The sequence below is a fragment of the Argopecten irradians genome, chromosome 16, assembly GCF_041381155.1.
Source record: "Argopecten irradians isolate NY chromosome 16, Ai_NY, whole genome shotgun sequence".
In the NCBI taxonomy this organism is placed as follows: Eukaryota; Metazoa; Mollusca; class Bivalvia; order Pectinida; family Pectinidae; genus Argopecten; species Argopecten irradians.
Window position 1 is genome coordinate 21356219 of NC_091149.1, and position 19158 is coordinate 21375376.

At 35.8% G+C, this 19158-nt stretch overlaps 1 protein-coding gene and 1 long non-coding RNA gene across 2 annotated transcripts; one reads left to right on the forward strand and one right to left on the reverse strand.

The window, feature by feature from the left end:
* Window positions 1-50: 50 nt before the first annotated feature.
* On the forward strand, window positions 51-2923 carry LOC138310215 (uncharacterized). The gene is made up of 2 exons (XR_011206368.1): window positions 51-139; window positions 432-2923. It is a non-coding gene; the product is annotated as an uncharacterized lncRNA (long non-coding RNA).
* A 5931-nt stretch (window positions 2924-8854) lies between these two features.
* On the reverse strand, window positions 8855-16688 carry LOC138310361 (neuronal acetylcholine receptor subunit alpha-3-like). Its single transcript, XM_069251552.1, has one exon. It carries the CDS (start codon window positions 15891-15893, stop codon window positions 14595-14597), a length of 1299 nt encoding a protein of 432 aa, XP_069107653.1. The 5' UTR covers window positions 15894-16688; the 3' UTR covers window positions 8855-14594.
* Window positions 16689-19158: the final 2470 nt, after the last annotated feature.

The following is a 19158-nucleotide window of genomic DNA, read 5'->3' on the forward strand; positions in this document are numbered from 1 at the left end:
TACATTGCTAAACATTATATTTTCATTCAAACGACTTCTTCTCAATAACGGGCCCAGGGTACTCATATTTTGCCTGTAGGTTGCTGGGATGGAGGGCTACCAAGTTTCTTCAAATGAATGACCTTGACCTTCATTCAAGGTCACAGGGGTCAAAAAGGCCAAAATCTTTAAACGACTTCTTCTCAAGAATCAGAAGGCACAGGGTACTGATATATGGCCAGTAGGATGCTGGGATGAAGGGCCTACCAAGTTTGATCAAATAAATGACCTTGACCTTCATTCAAGGTCACAGGGGTCAAATAGGCTAAAATCCTTTAAACAACTTCTTCTCAAGAATCAGAATGCTCAGGGTACTGATATTGGACCTGTGACATGCTTGGATGAAGGGCAACCAAGTTTGTTCAAATGAATGACCTTACTCGTCATTCAAGGTCACTGGGGTCAAAAAGGCTAAAATCTTCTCCTCTTCTCAAGAACCAGATGGCCCAGGGTACTGATATTGGGCCTGTAGGATGCTGGGATGAAAGGCTACCAAGTTTGTTCAAATAAATGACCTTGACCTTCATTCAAGGTCACAGGGGTCAAATAGGCTATAATCATTTAAACAACATCTTGTGAATAATGAAGAGGTTTAGGGACCAGATATTAGGCCTGTGGCATGCTGGGATGAAGGGCTACCAAGTTTGTTCAAATGAATGACCTTACTCTTCATTCAAGGTCACGGGGGCCAAATAGGCTAAAATCTTTAAATGACTTCTTCGCAAGAACCAGAAGGCCCAGGGTACTGATATTGGGCATGTAAAATGCTAGGAGAAAGGGCTACCAAGTTTGTTCAAATGAAGGACCTTGACCTTCATTCAAGGTCACAGGGGTCAAATTGGCTAAAATATTTAAATGACTTCTTCTCAAGAACTAAATGGCCAAGGATACTCATATTAGGCTTGCAGCATTTTTGGATGAAGGGTTACCAAGTTTGTTAAAATGAAGGACCTTGACCTTCATACAAGGTCACTGGGGTCAAATAGGCTAAAATCCTTTAAACAACTTCTTGTCAATAACTAAGAGGCCTAGAGACCTGATATTGGACCTTTGACATGCTTGGATGAATGGCTATCAAATTTGTTAAAATGAATGACCTTGATCTTCATTCAAGGTCATAGGGGTCAAAAAGGTTTAAATATTTAAACAACTTCTTCTCAAGACCCAGATGGCCCATGGTACTGATATTGGGCCTGTAGCATGCTGGGATGAAAGGCTACCAAGTTTGTTCAAATGAATGACCTTGACCTTCATTCAAGGTCATGGAGGTCAAAAAGGCTAAAATCTTTAAATGACTTCTTCTCAAGATCCAGAAGGCCAAGGGTATTGATCTTGGGCATGTAGTATGCTTGGATGATGGGCTATCAAGTTTATTCAAAGGAATGACCTTTGTCACGGGTGGCAAATAGGCTAAAATCTTTTAATGACTTTTTCTCAAGAACCAGAAGGCCCAGGGTACTGATATTGGGCATGTAGCATGCTGGGATAAAGGGCTACCAAGTTTGTTCAAATGATTTACCTTCACCTTCAATCAAGGTCACAGGGGTCAAATAGGTTAAAATCTTTAAACGACTGTGTTGTATTGTACTAATAGTCAGATGACCGTTAAGGCCCATGGGCCTCTTGTTTCCCAGTATTATAGAGACTGGTATTCAGTAACCCCTGGAATATCAACGATGCACATTGCATGGAACGAGTAAAGATAGCAATTTGATTTTTATGCGGGTCATTTGTTTGCGTTTTTAACTGAAAATAAAACTTTTTGATTGTAATTTTTTTGCGATCTAGTTTTCAATGTTGCTATGACTCGATCATTTCTGGATCATTGCGTTTGCAATCATAACGATCTCTCTACATTGCTACACATTATATACAGATTAATGCATGTGCATTTTTAAGTCAACTGACAGGAAGGCAAAGGATGACTTATAGTCATCATGCTTCGTCCGTCGTCGTGCGCAGTCCATTGAGTCTGTGCGCTATGTGTCGTGTGCCGTTTCTTGTACATTTCTTTCAAACGAATTATTCACAATGATTGCAAGGCCCAAGGTACCCCTACACGTGTATGAGGTCTTATGTCATACGACGCAATGTTAAAAATTATCTCGTCATGTTAACCTCTAACATTGTTGGAGTAGGCCCAGTGTACTCATATTAGGCATGCCTGAAGGGCTACCAAGTTTATTAAAATGAATGATTTACATTCAAGGTCACAGGGGTCAAAAAGACAAAATATATATATAAAAAAAAACCTTCTCGATAACTAAAAGGCCGGGGGGTACTGCAGCATGCTAGTATGAAAGGGCTGCCAATTTTGTTAAAATGAATGGCCACGTCGTTCATTCAAGGTCACAGGGGTCAAAAAGGCTGAAATCTTTAAACAACTTCTTGTCAATTACTAATAGCACTATAGACCTGATATTGCAGTATGCCGGCATGAATATCCTCGGCCTTCATATTAGGTCACAGGGATCAAAAAGGCTGAAACCTTTTTAACGATTTCTTGCCAAATATTAAGCCTTACAAAAATGATATTAGGCCCGGGTACTGATATTGGATATGTAGCATGCTTTGACAAAGAGCTACCAAATTTGTTCAAACACAACAATCAGATATGCTACCAACTGTAAACAACATACAATGTATTTCAGTTCTACTATATATAAAATATCAAAGAAACACAATTTAACAAAGCATGACAATTTAATATATTGGATTAACTGCCAGATAATCATTAAGGCCCAACGGGCATTTTGTTAGATTTAAAACACCTGCTGGATTGTTATCTCATTTTACAACTCATATTAATTGAATATTTTTATACAAACTCATTGATTTTAGATATATAATATCGTGGATTTAACAATAAAAGAATGCAATGTCATATTTTTGGCTGACAATTGTTTTTGGTTATGCGTAAATATGTACATGTATACGTGTATGTTTTATTTTACATTCACCATACCAGGAGTCTCCATTACATTATTTATACCATTTTGCTATTTTTCGGGTTGATTCAAAATCCAAGACGGCCGCGCCATCTTGAAAACACATTTTGTTCAGTTCCATGGGTACAGAATTTAATGGGAGGTCTAAGAAACTTTGTGATGGTTAGACCCTCCAAAACAGAAGTGTGTCTGTCCAAAATAAAGATGGACCCATATTGAAAATCCACCATGTGCCACGGTTGTCCGATGACGTTAATGACATTTAGCCTCTTGTTATCTAATTCATGGAGCTCTGGTTTTATTCTAGTTAATGGTATTCTATGATTTAACTGATGTCTGAACGTATTTCTACAGTGGCCATAAGGTATTTCAGATGCCCAAACAAATTACAGACGCCATCTATGTTCGAATCCCACGTAGGGCAGTTGCCAGGTACTAACCACAGATCGGTAATTATCATCCTGGTTGGGGACTGAGACCAAGAATAGTAATTGCATGTACTATAGAAATATGATATTACCACGTGCCCTCCACCTTAGAATCATGCATGTGGAACAGTTGCTAGTTACCGACTGTGGGTTAGTGTTTTGTGTCGGGTACTTTGACCTTCTATCACCTCATTATAAAGGCTTGTGACGGCCTTTAATGACTCTGACCGCCAATACATGGCATTAAACCAAAACAAATCAAATAAACCAAATTACAATTATGGCCCTTCTTTTGATAACTAGGCCCCGTGAAATGAATAAGAGGGATGAAACCACAGATAGTAATTATCACCGGCATATACAGTATACCAAAGTTAAATAGACATTCAAGGATAGATACGTCTCTGGTACATTTGTACTAAACGTAATCCCTTCAGGACAGCAGGGACTGGTGCTTAAAATACTAATACATTTAAGTAAACATATTCATCTACTGATTCCCTAGAGCACAGGTGACGGAAAGAATGCCTCCATCTAGTTAAAATGTTCGGTTTTTTTCTTTGATTTTATCTTCGATATTGCGTGGGCTAATATTGATAAACGTAACTGAAGGTACAAGGCGGCGTGAACTATTCAATCAGTCTTGGATTGGCCAGGTTGATTTTTTAAACCTCGGCTGGTAAAATGACTGAAAGCATGGTGGAGCAACCTTCTAGATTTTGCCGTATTTATCAATAAAATACACTTTACAACAACTTTACTTTAGGATTTTCCACACAGTGAAACATACTTAAGTCAAGAATCTAAGAATGATACCGAAGTTAGCATAAGATTAGTCCTTGATACGTCTAAGGTTAAGAAATGGAACTGTCACTTGCTATGTGTACTGTAAAATTAAACACAAAATCAATGCTCTGGCCCGTTTTTAAAACATGATTGTTTTATCCCGTTACTTGGCTTCTGACATTTGCATAACATGCTTCAAAATCCTGTCAAGTCTTTATTTATAATCACAAATCATCATAGAAATACCACATGCCCTCCAATTTCGAATCGTATGTGGAATAGTTGTCAGGTACTGACTGCAGGTAGATGACATGTTTTTCTGGGTACTTTGACCCGCCATCACCTCACAGTAAGACCCTGCAAGGCCTTAAATGACTCGGACTGTGAATACAGGACGTTGGACCCAAACAAATAAAATCCACCAAATTACTTTTGACAACTAGGTTCCGTTAAACAAGATTAATGAGACCGCAACTAACAATTACCATAGCATTCCAAAGTTTAATAGGTTTTCACTGAATATCACAGGTACGATTGTACTAAGCATTAATCCTTCCAGGACACAAGGGGCTGATGCTTACTGATGAGTAAACCTAGTTATTAATTTCCCGATTCTTTAGAGCACTGGTGGCACTCGGCATCGCAAACAGGAAAAAATCAATTTAAAATGTTTTCCCAGCTACATACATTTACACACCTTTACCAGTAATCACAATCGACATATACTCTAGGGGTTAGTTACTATCATTCTGGCTATGTCATTGTAAATCTAAGTTTTTCAAGAGAAAGATAAGTCAATCACAGGCAGGCCTACAATGAGTCCGTTTGAAGATTACAGAGAGGGACATTCAAAACCATACCCACAATGTACTCTTATTTGATTCAAAGGATGTACATTAAAGGACCAAACTACCTGTATGATTTTTGCAATAACTTCTACGCATGAGCTGGATCCACAATGATAAGAAAACTAAACTATCGAGGATATCTTTTGTTAAAGCCTGCCTGTTGACTGTTACCAGGATGGGCTGTTTGATGTCCTGTTGCAGTCAGTAGCACTTTACAATGAGAAATGTGTCCATTACAACTTAAAAGGGGATACAACATCGGTATACCGCAGCCTCCCAAATACGTATTACACACATATACGACACAATGTATACTAGAGACCATTCTTAAATAATCTTGGTTGCAAGCACGATGAAGCAACATCTAGATCATATTTCTGACAACGAGATACCATTATGCCAATCAAGACGCTAAAAATTATTCCGGCAATTTGGCAAATTAATTAACTCATGATACTCATGAAGAGATCAAACTGTTACTTGCTACCGTAAAATGAAAGATTAGCTCTGATGCATTTTCATAAATTCTTGATCTATACCACATGAATCAAATTATAATCGTCGAATTTCACGTGTTAAGTTAGCCCTATAAGTTAAATAAAAGGGATGAGACCACACATAACAATTACCATAGTATTTCAATGTTCAATAGACAATCAATGGTAGATAATGGATATCATCGGTACATTTGTACTAAGCCTAATTCCTTCAGGGCACCAGGGCCCGATAACTACGTATGAGCAAACAATTCATTTTCCCGATTCTCTAGAGCACAGGTGATGGAACACATTGCTCCGATGTATTCAATATGTTTGTATATTTGCTGTAATTGCGTCTTCGGTATCCATGGGTAACTGTCCACCCCCTGACCTAGGGCATATCAAACCTGAGGCTCTGACTACAACAACAGATGAAACAGTTTAGTTCATTGATGTTCATCAATAGAATCGAATAACGGTACTGAAGTTAAACATCGTACAAATGCAATCTGCGTGAAAAGCCTGTAATTTGTTAGTTTTATTAGCCTTCTGGCTTTTTATGGTATATCCTTATGGAATGCATCCTCGATAATCCAGGGCTTACTATCACTGGCGTTCTGGCCACTCCTAGATAATGTCATAGTAAAGCTGAAGGCAACTCAGCAGAAAAACACTGACAATCACAGGCTTGCAGAGACTTCCTTTAAACATTACAGAGAGAGTGACACCCAACTTCAAACAACACAGTCATCCACAATATACCGTTATACAATTCATTTGATGTACACCAAAGGATCAAATAGCCCGTGTCTTCTGTTGCTTCCCGTTTTACTATGAGATAGTCGAGGGTGGATATAACGTCAGTGATAGTAGCCCCTGGAATGTCGAGATAACACTTAACAATGAAGTTTTTTCCTATTTGAATGCATGGCATTCAGGGAAGATCGTTCTTCAATAACCTTGACTATTCAAATGACTACAAGTATAATGGAGCAACCCTCCAAATGTTGCCATAATTTTCTCGTACTTTGAATTTTTTGACACTATTTCTGACGATTAAGTTAAGCAAGGAGCTAAGAACTATACCAAACTTAAAGGTAGGTTTCGCCAAACCAAATAAATATTTTTTTGTGAAATTCGATAAGCGGAAGAAAAGATGAAAAAACATATTAAAATATCTCAATTTAATTTCTTTATGTGTTTGAGATTGAACAAATGTGTCTTGAATCCAAAATTGAAGGAAATCCTTGATTTATTACGGTGTCCGTCAGACAAAATAATATGCAAATGAAGATGCGATGGATTGTGTTGTCGAAGTTTGGCGCATGCGCATTGTCACGCACTAAAAGTAAACAAAATGGCTGAACGAAAGGTGTGAGATGAAAAAAAATATATCTGAATCGGCAACAAAGTGGGGGAAATTATAATGGATTCGGTAGCACCCTAGGATATCTATAGGGAATTGAGTTCAGAGATGGAATGTAGCAATAGAAGAAACAGAAGCCACATCTCAAGCGGAACTTGCCGGGATCTGTTGGGACTCGTGTAACGGCATTGCACGTGGTGAGTTAAATTTCAACACATATGCCAGCGCACAAACAACCGCAGACTAACTACATGTATATTTGGTGTACAAAGTTAGCGAGCGTATGTAAGTAACATGAAGTGTTTTAGATTATATGATATGTATAAACAGTCCCTCGCACTTCGATTTGTTGTTGTTGTTTTTTAACTAAACATGCCGTGGCAAGACTGTCACTTCTATTTGACATTTTGTTGCACGCTTCCGTTTGTTGCTGCGGCCTCGTTTTGGAAAAAAATACGTCATGTTCTATGTAAAGCTTGGCTTCGCTCTATTTTTAGAGGAGTATTTTCCTGGTCAAGCTAGGCAACTGACCACCCATATCGTTCGCTGTATGCATTGAAAATGATCTGAAGATTATATCTATGTATAGGATAAATTTCAATTTCGTAGTCTTTATATTTCATTGGGCGAAACCTACCTTTAAAGCATAAGATTAGCTCTTGATACGTCTGAGGTTAAAGGTAGATTTTATTTGTTACTCTCAGACACTTGAAAATGTGTTACATGAGGACATAATGATGTACATAGACATATACATGACAAGATGGACACAAAATATACATGTACAAGATATACAAATACATAGAGTTATAATCGTATAGTGTTTAATTGAAAGTAATTTCATTATCTTTCTTAGAAAAATTGCTAATTCGATTTAAACTTGGATACTGCAGATATTCAATAGACGCTCTAATTTTGAAAAAGTAGGATATTTGGTGTAGTACTGATCAAAATATTTTTCTCTAATAGCTTTAATTTCCCTTTTTGGACATTTGAAAAGATAGTGAAATTCATGGTTGTTTTGTCCTGCTATCAGGCTACTGACATTGACATATTTATACCAAATGTCTTTTGCAGTATGTCGTTTCCCGTTGTTAATATAACACATTTCCTACGTAGCCCTTGATGTCATCATGAAATTGTAGATGGTGAATTTCATTTTCGACAAATTTATTATTAACAATCATGAAAGAATTTGCTCTTTCTCAATTGTAGAATAAAAGTTCTCTTTTACCTTTAGGCTGTGTGTATACGGATATTGACAAAACGTATTCTAATGAGCGGATACGTATGGTATAAGCCCATGGCTACAAATTGTTATTAAAGCTCAGACACCATAAGCGGTTGACACTATCATTATTTGAACGGTATTATCTATTCAGGTATTGAACAAATTATAGCACTATGGTTACTTACTAACGCATCCAACGTGAAATAAATAGCCATGGTTGGTAATATCACGTAAAATACTTCCAAAACACATAACAAAAACTGAATATGAAAACAAAGGACTCGTTTCTGGACCAGTGATCATGACGTCATGATTATAAGACGCCATTGATCTATTGTCACGACCTCTGAGACGAGGGAGATATATGTTCGATAGGTAAGTACAAAGAAGTTTCAGTACAATGCTATTCTATTCAGGTTTAAATATCATTACATATAGATTATTTGAAATGACCCCTGCAATATTTTCAATAATTAATTTGCATGTGAGCTCTAGAGATTGCGATCAAAAAACTGCATTTGATATTGTACATTGCGGCACTTGATATGTGTTTGCTCCCCGAATAAGATCCATACATATGTAAACATTCGAAAACTAAATTATATTGTTTTGAAGAATATCAATTAAAAATGTTTTAAAGAAAATTTTACTAGTGATTTGATTATTTTTCGCTGTCTACACAGTGAATCGACCGAGTTTTTGGACAAAAAACATAAAAGTATTAGTGTGACCTTTTCCCCCTTTTTTTGGACATTATGTGGTACGGTCAATGCTATGTGACACTCTCGTCCGCCTTTTCTTGGACATTATGTGGTATGGTCAATGCTATGTGACACTCTCGTCCGCCTTTTTTTGGACATTATGTGGTACGGTCAGTGCTATGTGACACTCTCGTCCGCCTTTTCTTGGACATTTTGTAGCACAGCCAATTCAATGTGACACTCTTGTCCGCCTTTTCTTGGACATTTTGGTGGCACAGTCAATTCAATGTGACACTCTCGTCCGCTACAGTCTGTTCACCTACCGTTACATTATCTGAGTAGGATTATAATGTAAGAGATCAGAATGGGGTATGTGAGGACCACCCTCGTAAACGACAGTGTCTAAACTCCGCTAGCCTGACCCTCGTAAACCACAGTGTCTTAACTCCACAAGCCTGACCCTCGTTAACCAAAGTTTCAAAACTCCACTAGCCTGACCCTCGTTAACCACATTGTCTAAACTCAACTAGCCCCACCCTCGGAAACCACATTGTCTAAACTCCACTAGCCTGATCCTCGTCAACCACAATGTCTAAACTTCAATAGCCTGACCCTCGTTAACCACAGTGTCTAAACTTCAATAGCCTCACCCTCGTTAACCACAGTGTCTAAACTCTACCAGCCTCACCCTCGTTAACCACAGTGTCTAAACTCCACTGGCCTCATCCTCGTTAACCACAGTGTCTAAACTCCACTGGCCTCATCCTCGGAAACCACAGTGTCTAAACTCCACTGGCCTCATCCTCGGAAACCACAGTGTCTAAACTCCACTGGCCTCATCCTAGCAAACCACAGTGTCTAAACTCCACTGGCCTCATCCTCGTTAACCACAGTGTCTAAACTCCACTGGCCTCATCCTAGCAAACCACAGTGTCTAAACTCCACTGGTCTCATCCTCGGAAACCACAGTGTCTAATCTCTACTGGCCTCACTCTCGTTGACGACAGTGTCTAAATACCTCTAGCCTCAACCTCGGAAACCACAGTGTCTAAACTCCCCTAGCCTCATCCTCGGAAACCACAGTGTCTAAATACCACCAGCCTAAACCTCGGAAACAAGATCGTGTAAACTCCACTAGCCTACGATTCGTTTATCAGACTACTTCGTAGGGTATGCTGGTTATGCAGCTATAACCGACGATGTGTGATGACGTGCACAAAGACAGCTTTTGATTTTAGTTTTTCATTAGGTTACTTTCTTTTTGTATTTGTTTATTTTGTTTGTTTTTGTTTTTGTTTTCAGTTTTGTTTATTTTTATTTTCTAAAGCCCAGAAAGAAATTTTTGTAATATCAATTTATTTTAATCAAATGGTAATTGTAATAATGAACCTTTACAGAAGTCTCTGGAATGTCCATACAATCGTACCGGCCTGACTGATAATTACTCGATACAGTTGAATACCTTTTATTTCCAGAAAAGAAAACACAATACATGTACAAATGTTTCATGTTTATTAACATAGCAATGTAGGTTTGTTGAAGTTATTTGGAACAATTGTTTTTTTTAAATAAAACAAGTTGTAAATTTCAAACTACTTAAGTTTGTTACATTTTAGCAAGTATTGGAGGCGTAAAAAGTATCATGATTGTGCTCAGTAGCGGAAAACTTCATATTTAAAACCATGGGATTATGTTATTAATTTGACATTGGACATACATAATATCGACTATGGCCACGATGAATACCATTGAGGGAAGGGTGTTTGACGTCACCAAGAACAACCATACATTATCTAATTGATTTCTTTTAGAAAAATACTATACACACTCATATTGTGCCAATTTAAAGAGACAATTCACTCAGACTAATTCTTTTACAAAACCAAGGAGCAAAATATGGCATAAATGTATTGTTCTATATTTTTTATGAAACATATAACAGAAAATATTGAAAAAATCTACGTCATTGTTTAGTATTATTATTGATATTGTTGTAATTACAAATCGTTGATCAATACGATTAAGCAGGTATAAAATGTACGCTGTACCCATATCCGAGCCAAAGTCACGCACGTAAACGAATGATAAAATGATAAAAGACAATTCACCTAGTACGGTAAACACACTACTGTCAGAGCGATTTGAGCATTTCTAGACAAACGTCGCATTACTCTACGAGCAAGGGGCATACAAGATGTTTGACCACAATGTGTAATGGCGGACAGCGAGCGTGTTTGAACATTTCAGTCGCGTTTCACCACCATGGGCATTTCTGCCATATCAAAGTAAAACCGACTGATCTAATTTCCATTAGAACTGGATTTTTTCTGATATATGTACAGATGTTAATGGTCTCTTAGATTGAATTGTCCCTTTAATCAGAAGTCTCATTTTATAATAACTCCTTTGTCGGAATGACTGTATTTCAATTACAGGCTTTTGACAAAACCGATTATTAGTAATTACTACGTATACAACATCCAAATGAGAAGCCAAACTTAGACGAATAGTTTACATTACCATTTATACTGGAATTTTCATAATCATCATTTCACAAATTGCATTTTTGAATTTTGACATATTGAAAACACTTACATTCATATGTACATGCTAAAATAAATAAAAAATCAACAAACAAAAAATCAAGCAAACAGAAAAACACCAAAAAAATCACCATTAATTTTACCAAGGTCTATAAAATATGATACAAATATAAATAATATAACTCATTTTCACATTTTGTGTGGGGAGTAATGATGTAATCTCATATTCGAACAAAACCAGCGCAGATATATAATCACACAATTCAATGAAGGCATGATTTTAATTTAACATAGTCAAGAAATTACTAGAGAAACATTTGAACTTTTCGAATTCAATGAGCGGAACAGTTCATTATGAATGTTCAGGGGTGAATGAGTTAAAATCTGCTTTGCCAACCATTACATAATGTATCTTGACACTTGTCAGCTAGTACATGTAAATACATTTGTCTATCTGATGTAGATATGTTTTGGCGCTCTGGATAGTCGATATTCTTATTCTCTATAATGTTCATTTCGTGTACACAAAGGTAATTTTTTGCTGTATTGGATTACTTAACTTGAAATTTAATACACTGAGCCATAGATAAGTATGTTATTAACATGACGAATGTTGTGTAGACCGACAAGGTGTTTCAAAACCACCCCTATAAATCATAATGAACTGCTCCAGCTTGAAGAATAGAAGAGTTTAAATGCTATTCGGGGGTAAACATGTTACTGACAATCCCTCAATATACAACAACAATATTTTTCCGTTAACGTAGAATTAAGACTAACAAAGAAACAGGTTCGTCAAATATATAATGAATAACGGGTTCAGAAGACGATCATCGAGTTTGAATTAACTATGCGTGATATTTTACAAAAAATAGATAGGTTTAACTAATGTATCGGTCGATAAAGCTTATTACTGTAAACATGGTTAATTCGCGAGTGCTAAATTTCGCGATTCGTGATCAATATATACAATTATATCATTTAACACTTAACAATTTAGATTCATATATTCACAGAAATGCACGCCCAGTTTTCTGTAGAACAATTACTAGGTATAAAGTGTCTTCGGCGGTTACTAAAATTCGCGATTTCCATTTTAAAACATATAAAAAATGGATGGATATATTTCTTTAGATATATATCGCAGAGATAAATTTTTCTCGAATTTATCTTGATCGCGAAGTTCACAAAAGTAATCCGCACGCGAAACACTGTTGGGTTTACAGTATAACATTAGTTCCTTTTGTGTTAATTTCTGTGTTTACATTATTAAGTATGTTTGATGAACCAAGTCTATAAAATGAGTATAAATAGTATCATTGTTTAAGGTTTAATACTACAGCTTTGTTGCTACGTCTGCTTTTACTTTAGTAAAAGCAATTGTGTTTAATATAATTGTGTCCATTCTATTTCAGAACAATCCTCAAGAGTGAACATAAACCCTTTTTCGCAAAGAAGCAACATTCACTGAAGAATTTAGTCAATAAAATCTATTTACATCTATCATCAATTTATTACATAGATTTAATACATGTATATAATGCCATATGTGATACAAAACTAATATTTTTTTAAAATATATTTTGGAAAAAAAACCGCATTAATGTGAATATTTCGTAAAATGTTATGGATGATATTATTTGAGGTAATTCACGCTTATGACATAGGAACATGTATAGTATTATTCATTCCCCGTCATGATACAGAGTACTTACAACATAACCTGTTTTTGGTATATACATGTAATATAATGCAATGTATGCTTATCAAAATATTGATATAACCATTATTTAAAAAACTATGAACTCATTCATCCCTGAAAATTTATAATGAACTTATAACATCCTTTGAATTAAAAAGGTCGAAACGCGTCTACAGGGGTGAATGAGTTAAGTTATTAATCCCTGTTTAAAGTTTAGACTAGTGACATTTTGTATGTATTCCGTCATTGCAAATTACAGAGTTAGCTCCCTTGCGGGTAGGTTTCGATTTTTACGTCATTATTTTGTGAGCGCAATTCACGTCGTTTTCTCCGAAACGTATGACGTTACGCTCCAAAACGCATGACGGCACAATCAAAACCTACCCGCAGATAACTTTGTAATATGCAAATTCGGAATATCACTTTTAAGTGTATCAGAATATTACTACTTTTTTACGTTGATAAAATACAGTATGTGTATGCATCGGGGCTATCGTTAGTAGTTACTATTGATTAATTTATTGTTATTATATAGCATGTAAATTTTGTCAAATATGTGAAAAAATGGATTTCAGTAAAGCATGTCCATTGGGTTAAGAATATTTTTCCGTCACCAAATAACCATGCTATTATGTTTAATATTAGTGTCAATAGCAGGTACAAGAGTTTTTCGTGAAGAGATTCTACTTACGCTTGCATACACATCATTTTGTCATTTTGCGATTGTCATTTAAAGAGAGGCTTATATATTAATCAAACATTTACGACAAAAATCCATGCAGTTAATACCTACGTAGACAGGTCTAAAACGATGTTAAACTTAACGCTAACACTTTAGGATCATCAGAGTTAAAAATGCGACCCGAATAAATAACCGGCTATATGGTATCTTTAAATGATAAATTAAATAGAAGTAAACTTACAATATTTATGATTATCTCTTGCAAAACTTCAGATTATATTTTTCGATGAAAATATGTACAAAACATTTTTTTAAAGTTTCATAATATACTATTCCTTAGTATAATACATTAATGTTCATTTTAAAGATAAATCGCTTTTGATACTGTAAATCAAATTCTAAATATAGAATCCGTTAATGGTGTTCCACCGCCAACAAAACATGAATAATATTTATCATTAGACAATAGTTTGATCGTGTATATACGCCTAATTAATACAAAAGCCATATAAAATAATTTGTCTTACTTTAGTTGTCTACACAATCAGTACCTCACTTTATACAGAGCAATGGTTCATGAATTTGTTTTCAGGGTAATTTTTTTCTTTTCAATATTTTTTATTGAAGTAATTAAAAATAAAAAACACAAACTTTTAGATGATGATAATAGTATAAAGTAAGTAAATTTTGTTACTGAAGAAAAAATACCAATTCATCTGCTCCTGTTTTAATAAATAATATTTACCATTCGTTGGCGGAGTGGTATCTTTAATAGAAAAAAAATAAAATTCAAAGTGGTTTTCGGATGGAACTAGAACATATATACACTGGGGTAAACTTTCTACTTCTGACTCTTAATATACCCGTCGGCAAATACAATAACTGTAATCAAAATATTCGCCAGTAAGAAAAACCAGAAACAGAAAAAATCGATGGCTGCCGTCACATCCGGCCATACCAAGTCTTCCTTATGCACTTCCGGTGTGATGGGTTTTCTGTCCATCGGCTTTTTAACGTTGTCTAGCGATAAAGAGTCTCCTGTTGCCCCCTTCAGGTTTGTCCGGCTTGCCTCGACTTCATTTGCATCGTGTATTTTCTTGCTTATTCTGCGACACCGCATCCTTTTCCGCACGCGAACCAGCCATTTTGCTAATTTTGGAATTTCGTAGGAGTCGTCGAGATAGTGGATACGAAGCTCCAATGTTGTAATCATGACAGTTGCAGTTCCCGTAATAAGAAGTAGGATTAGATACAAACTCAATAAGGACATGGAAGCGCTAACGGGAAGTGACGCACTAACGATCGTTAGAAATACAGCAAACGCGAGATACAGCGTCATGATGTAGCCCATCTTTTCCCCGCAATCAACCGGCAGGGCGAAGACGAACACGGATAACAGGGACAGCATTATAATCGGAAACACAACGTTGTAGAGAATGTACTGAGGTCTCCGTTTCACAGTGACAGAAAAAGTGACGATTGCGCCAAATTGTTGTGATTCTGACGCCACCGCAGATGTGGTGAGAAGGTCCCATTCACCATTACTCTGATAGTTGTCCAGTAAAATCCCTTTGCTTCCCAACTCGACGTCAACGTCACTAAGCGGGCTCATCCAAACTCCGAATATTATATTGCAAGTTTGTTTGTCAAACGGAAAATACGTGATATCGATGGAACATTTTGTTTCAAACACATCGTATGGACGCCATTCGACCGTGCCATCGTAGTAGACTCTTGTCAACAAAGAGTCATCCCCGAGCTCTTTTAGCTTTGTGAAACCATTATCTAAAGCTATATCTGGCTTCCATATATTTTTCTGTGGGATATATAGAATGTCGGTGCCGTTGTAGTCAGCTGGATCCCACACCATGTAATGATCGACCCAGAAAAGTTCGAGGGAGGCGGTTGTAGTCATTTTTTCTTGCACTTCATCGATATCTGTTATTCCAATTAGGAACATATTGATGTACATTATAGTAATATAGGACTGGTCAGCGTATGGACGGACCACTTTATTGTAAGAGTTTGTCGTGAAGATGTTCGTGAGTACAGCTTTCACATTGTCATGGGTGTATGATGTGACGGGACACACGGCTGCAGCTATCACTAAGCCGAACGACAATAGAACACGTACATCCATCTTCAACAGTTAATTTAGTCACAGAAATATTAAAACAAAGTATTTATGTGGATGATACGGAACAACGGATACATATCTTCATACGAAACTGATGATTAAGTCCTTATTATTCTTTCGTATGATATGATACGTAACACTGGATAAATTTCGTCACATGAAACTGATGATTAAGTCTTTACGTTTTTTCTATACGGTTTTAGATGTAAGAACGAAATATGAATTCGTTGATCAATAAGAAAATCATAGCATTGTAGTGTCCACAGTTACCTATCACTTCACATACAAAGGAAAGTTTCGCACTTTCCACATGCTGGTGATATTTTCACTTAAACATCCTTTTGAAACCGAGTTCTCATCAATGTGTAATGCATATAATCATAGATTCTCCCTGATCCTCAGGGAAAAAATATTTTCAATAATGATTTGCAGTTTTGACATATAGCTGCAATTTTCACAAAACCATCCACTTACTCTGGTTTGGTTTACTTCCAATGTGCTTTTGATATATTCACATATTCTTCATTATGAAAAGGAAAAAGAATATTTCCAATACTAATTTGAAGTATTGAAATATAACTTCAATTTTCACTTAACTATCCACTTACTCTTGAATTTTATTTATTCCAATGTTCTTTAATGACCAATCCTCCGTTATTACATGGTATGCAGAGTGTAATAGTCCACATATAATTCTCGGTAACGTTAAGACATCCCGCTAAGCAAATCCCGTTAACTGATCCCTTGCAGATCACAAGACAGCTTTATTATCCAACATATCACAATATCGTCAGTCACGTTTTCTAATTTAAAGAAAGGACAATAAGAACCAAAAATAAATACACCTGTATAGTTATCTGTTCCGCTATTCGATTGTTTGTTTAGCAAGTGGTTCCGATCTTTTATCGTTCGGTATGGCGACAATCCAAAAGCCGGGTATTTAACACGTAAAAGTATATCATAATATTCAAGTATCAAGTTTAAACATCAGCGATTGTTCCATATTTGCGCTGTGTAAAATAACACTATTGTCCCAAGACACTCACCTTTGCTAATTTACCCAAATGTTGTTGATAGCCAAGTCCCTTTCCGACGTAGACATTTAAAGATATATAAAAATAACAACCGACCATGGTCCCTATTCGGTCTTGTTGTCGTCCCTCTGTTGACATACGTTCTCTCTACACTTTCTGATTAATGAACGAAAGTTATTTGAACGATCTGAAAATGGATTGATGTTTTAATGATATATGATACATCCCTTCCAGAGTTGAGTTTAAAATTTGGTCGTGTCCTATTAACGATATCAGATTCATGATATTTGACGTGGTACGGCCGCTGTGTAGGTGATTAGCTGAGTTATAATAATCGATACTTTATATACTTTCCAAACGATCTGAATCCCCATTATTGTATACTTATTCATTATCTTATTTGAATGACAGTAAGACAATATTAGCAAGACTAAGTAAAGAGATTGATTAGTTCTATCATCTAAAGAGTAAATGTATTCACTAAAACTCAGTTCTTATCCAAAGAAAAATTAATAGGAATACCACTAAGTCCTATTAAATAGCCATGTCAATATATGAAGTTACAATTAGGGTCTCTTTACATTGTATCTATTGCCATTGATATTCGGAAGGATTAGGCACAAGTTAGCAGATTTTTTCAACACCCTTTCCTCATATATCAACATACCTTATCAATGGCAGCAAAAACAATCACCACATTATTTTTTTTCAAAGTAAATTATCCTGTCAAAGTAATATTGATAGGTGAATTTGCGACCCTTATTTTGGTCCTATTCTTGGAGCAAATTGTACTGAATATCTTTTCATTGTGTATAATGATATTACTTTGAAAAAATAATACGTTAATAATGATATGTATAACACTAATCATTTATATGACAATATATTCAGTTAGAAAAAAATACCCTAGATAGTATGATAAAAGGAAAGACGATATAATCCACAATATCATTCTTCCTATAGTTTTTGGCCTCTTTTAATATCTTAAATGTAGGTAAAGATAGGCTAAATATGTATAACTATGGATATGAGACTACAGTAAGTGTACTAGATGGGTTTAAAAATAATACAGCAAATTACCGATATAATATATATAATATCCTCGATTAAATTCTTAAAAATCAGTATGAAATTATTTCTAAGAGATGAATGGAACTGAAAATAAACTTAAACCCGTAAAAAAGAAAGCTTACAATCTTACACTTTGGATAGAGATTACACTGTTTTATTCCCATAGTGGATGGCAGAATATGTTTGACTCAAACTAAAATTATGGAATTCAAAGTTATCAAATACTGCTAATTACGAATTGCCTATGCTCTATTGAAGTCAAAAAACTAAATTATCCGCCGTCTACCTTCATAATATAAGACTCTTTCATATGTGGATATGAAGGATAGGGATATTCTACCCGAGGGTCACAAAATGTAGTAAAACCCGAGGCTTGCCGAGGGTTTTGCAACATTTTGTGATCCCGAGAGTAGAATATCCCTATCCTTCATATCAACTTATGAAAGAGTATTTTTCTTCCATACCTCGAAGTTTTATTGTGATTTAACATCTATAATATCCCGCCATTTTGAAATAAATTCGAAGAAATACACGACTGAAAGTCAATTTTTCATACATGAAAAATTACGTGATATATTTAACAAAAAATCCGTTGTTTGCATCTGTTATAGTAAAACCAGTCAAGTTTGAGAAGTGAAGAAAATGTTAAAATTTTACCGAGGAAATAGGAATTTTATTGACGTCGTGACGTCACGAAGCTTTATTGCATGGGTAGCCATGCAATACAGCCTCAGGCGGCATGAGTGTATTGCCCTAGACCAGCCAGTATTACACCCGTAGGTATGAAAGAAATATAATAACATAATAATTGATACTGCGTCAGTATTTTTGTCTGATGCAATGGTATGATAGAAGGTTCCATTGTGTTTCTGCTGTTGTTATGATACCGTTTGAAAATTCAGACTCGAAATAATTTATTATCGTAAAGATCGAACACATTAGATGACTAGACATGTACAGCTATCGCCTCATGGACTTTTGTGAAGTCAACGTATTCGATACTGTAAATTAGAATAATTTAGCACCAAAATAGGTTGGTTAAATTTTTGTGTCTAAATTTGGCGCGTCCATAAGTGTTTATTTTACCTAGCATATACATGTGTACACATTTTCATGTCACTATCTAAATATAGGTTAACCATGACTGACTGTTGCTTTGAAGT

Excerpts from the sequence above, each read along its gene's own strand:
- LOC138310361 (XM_069251552.1), bottom strand. The coding sequence starts at position 15,893 with ATGGATGTACGTGTTCTATTGTCGTTCGGCTTAGTGATAGCTGCAGCC.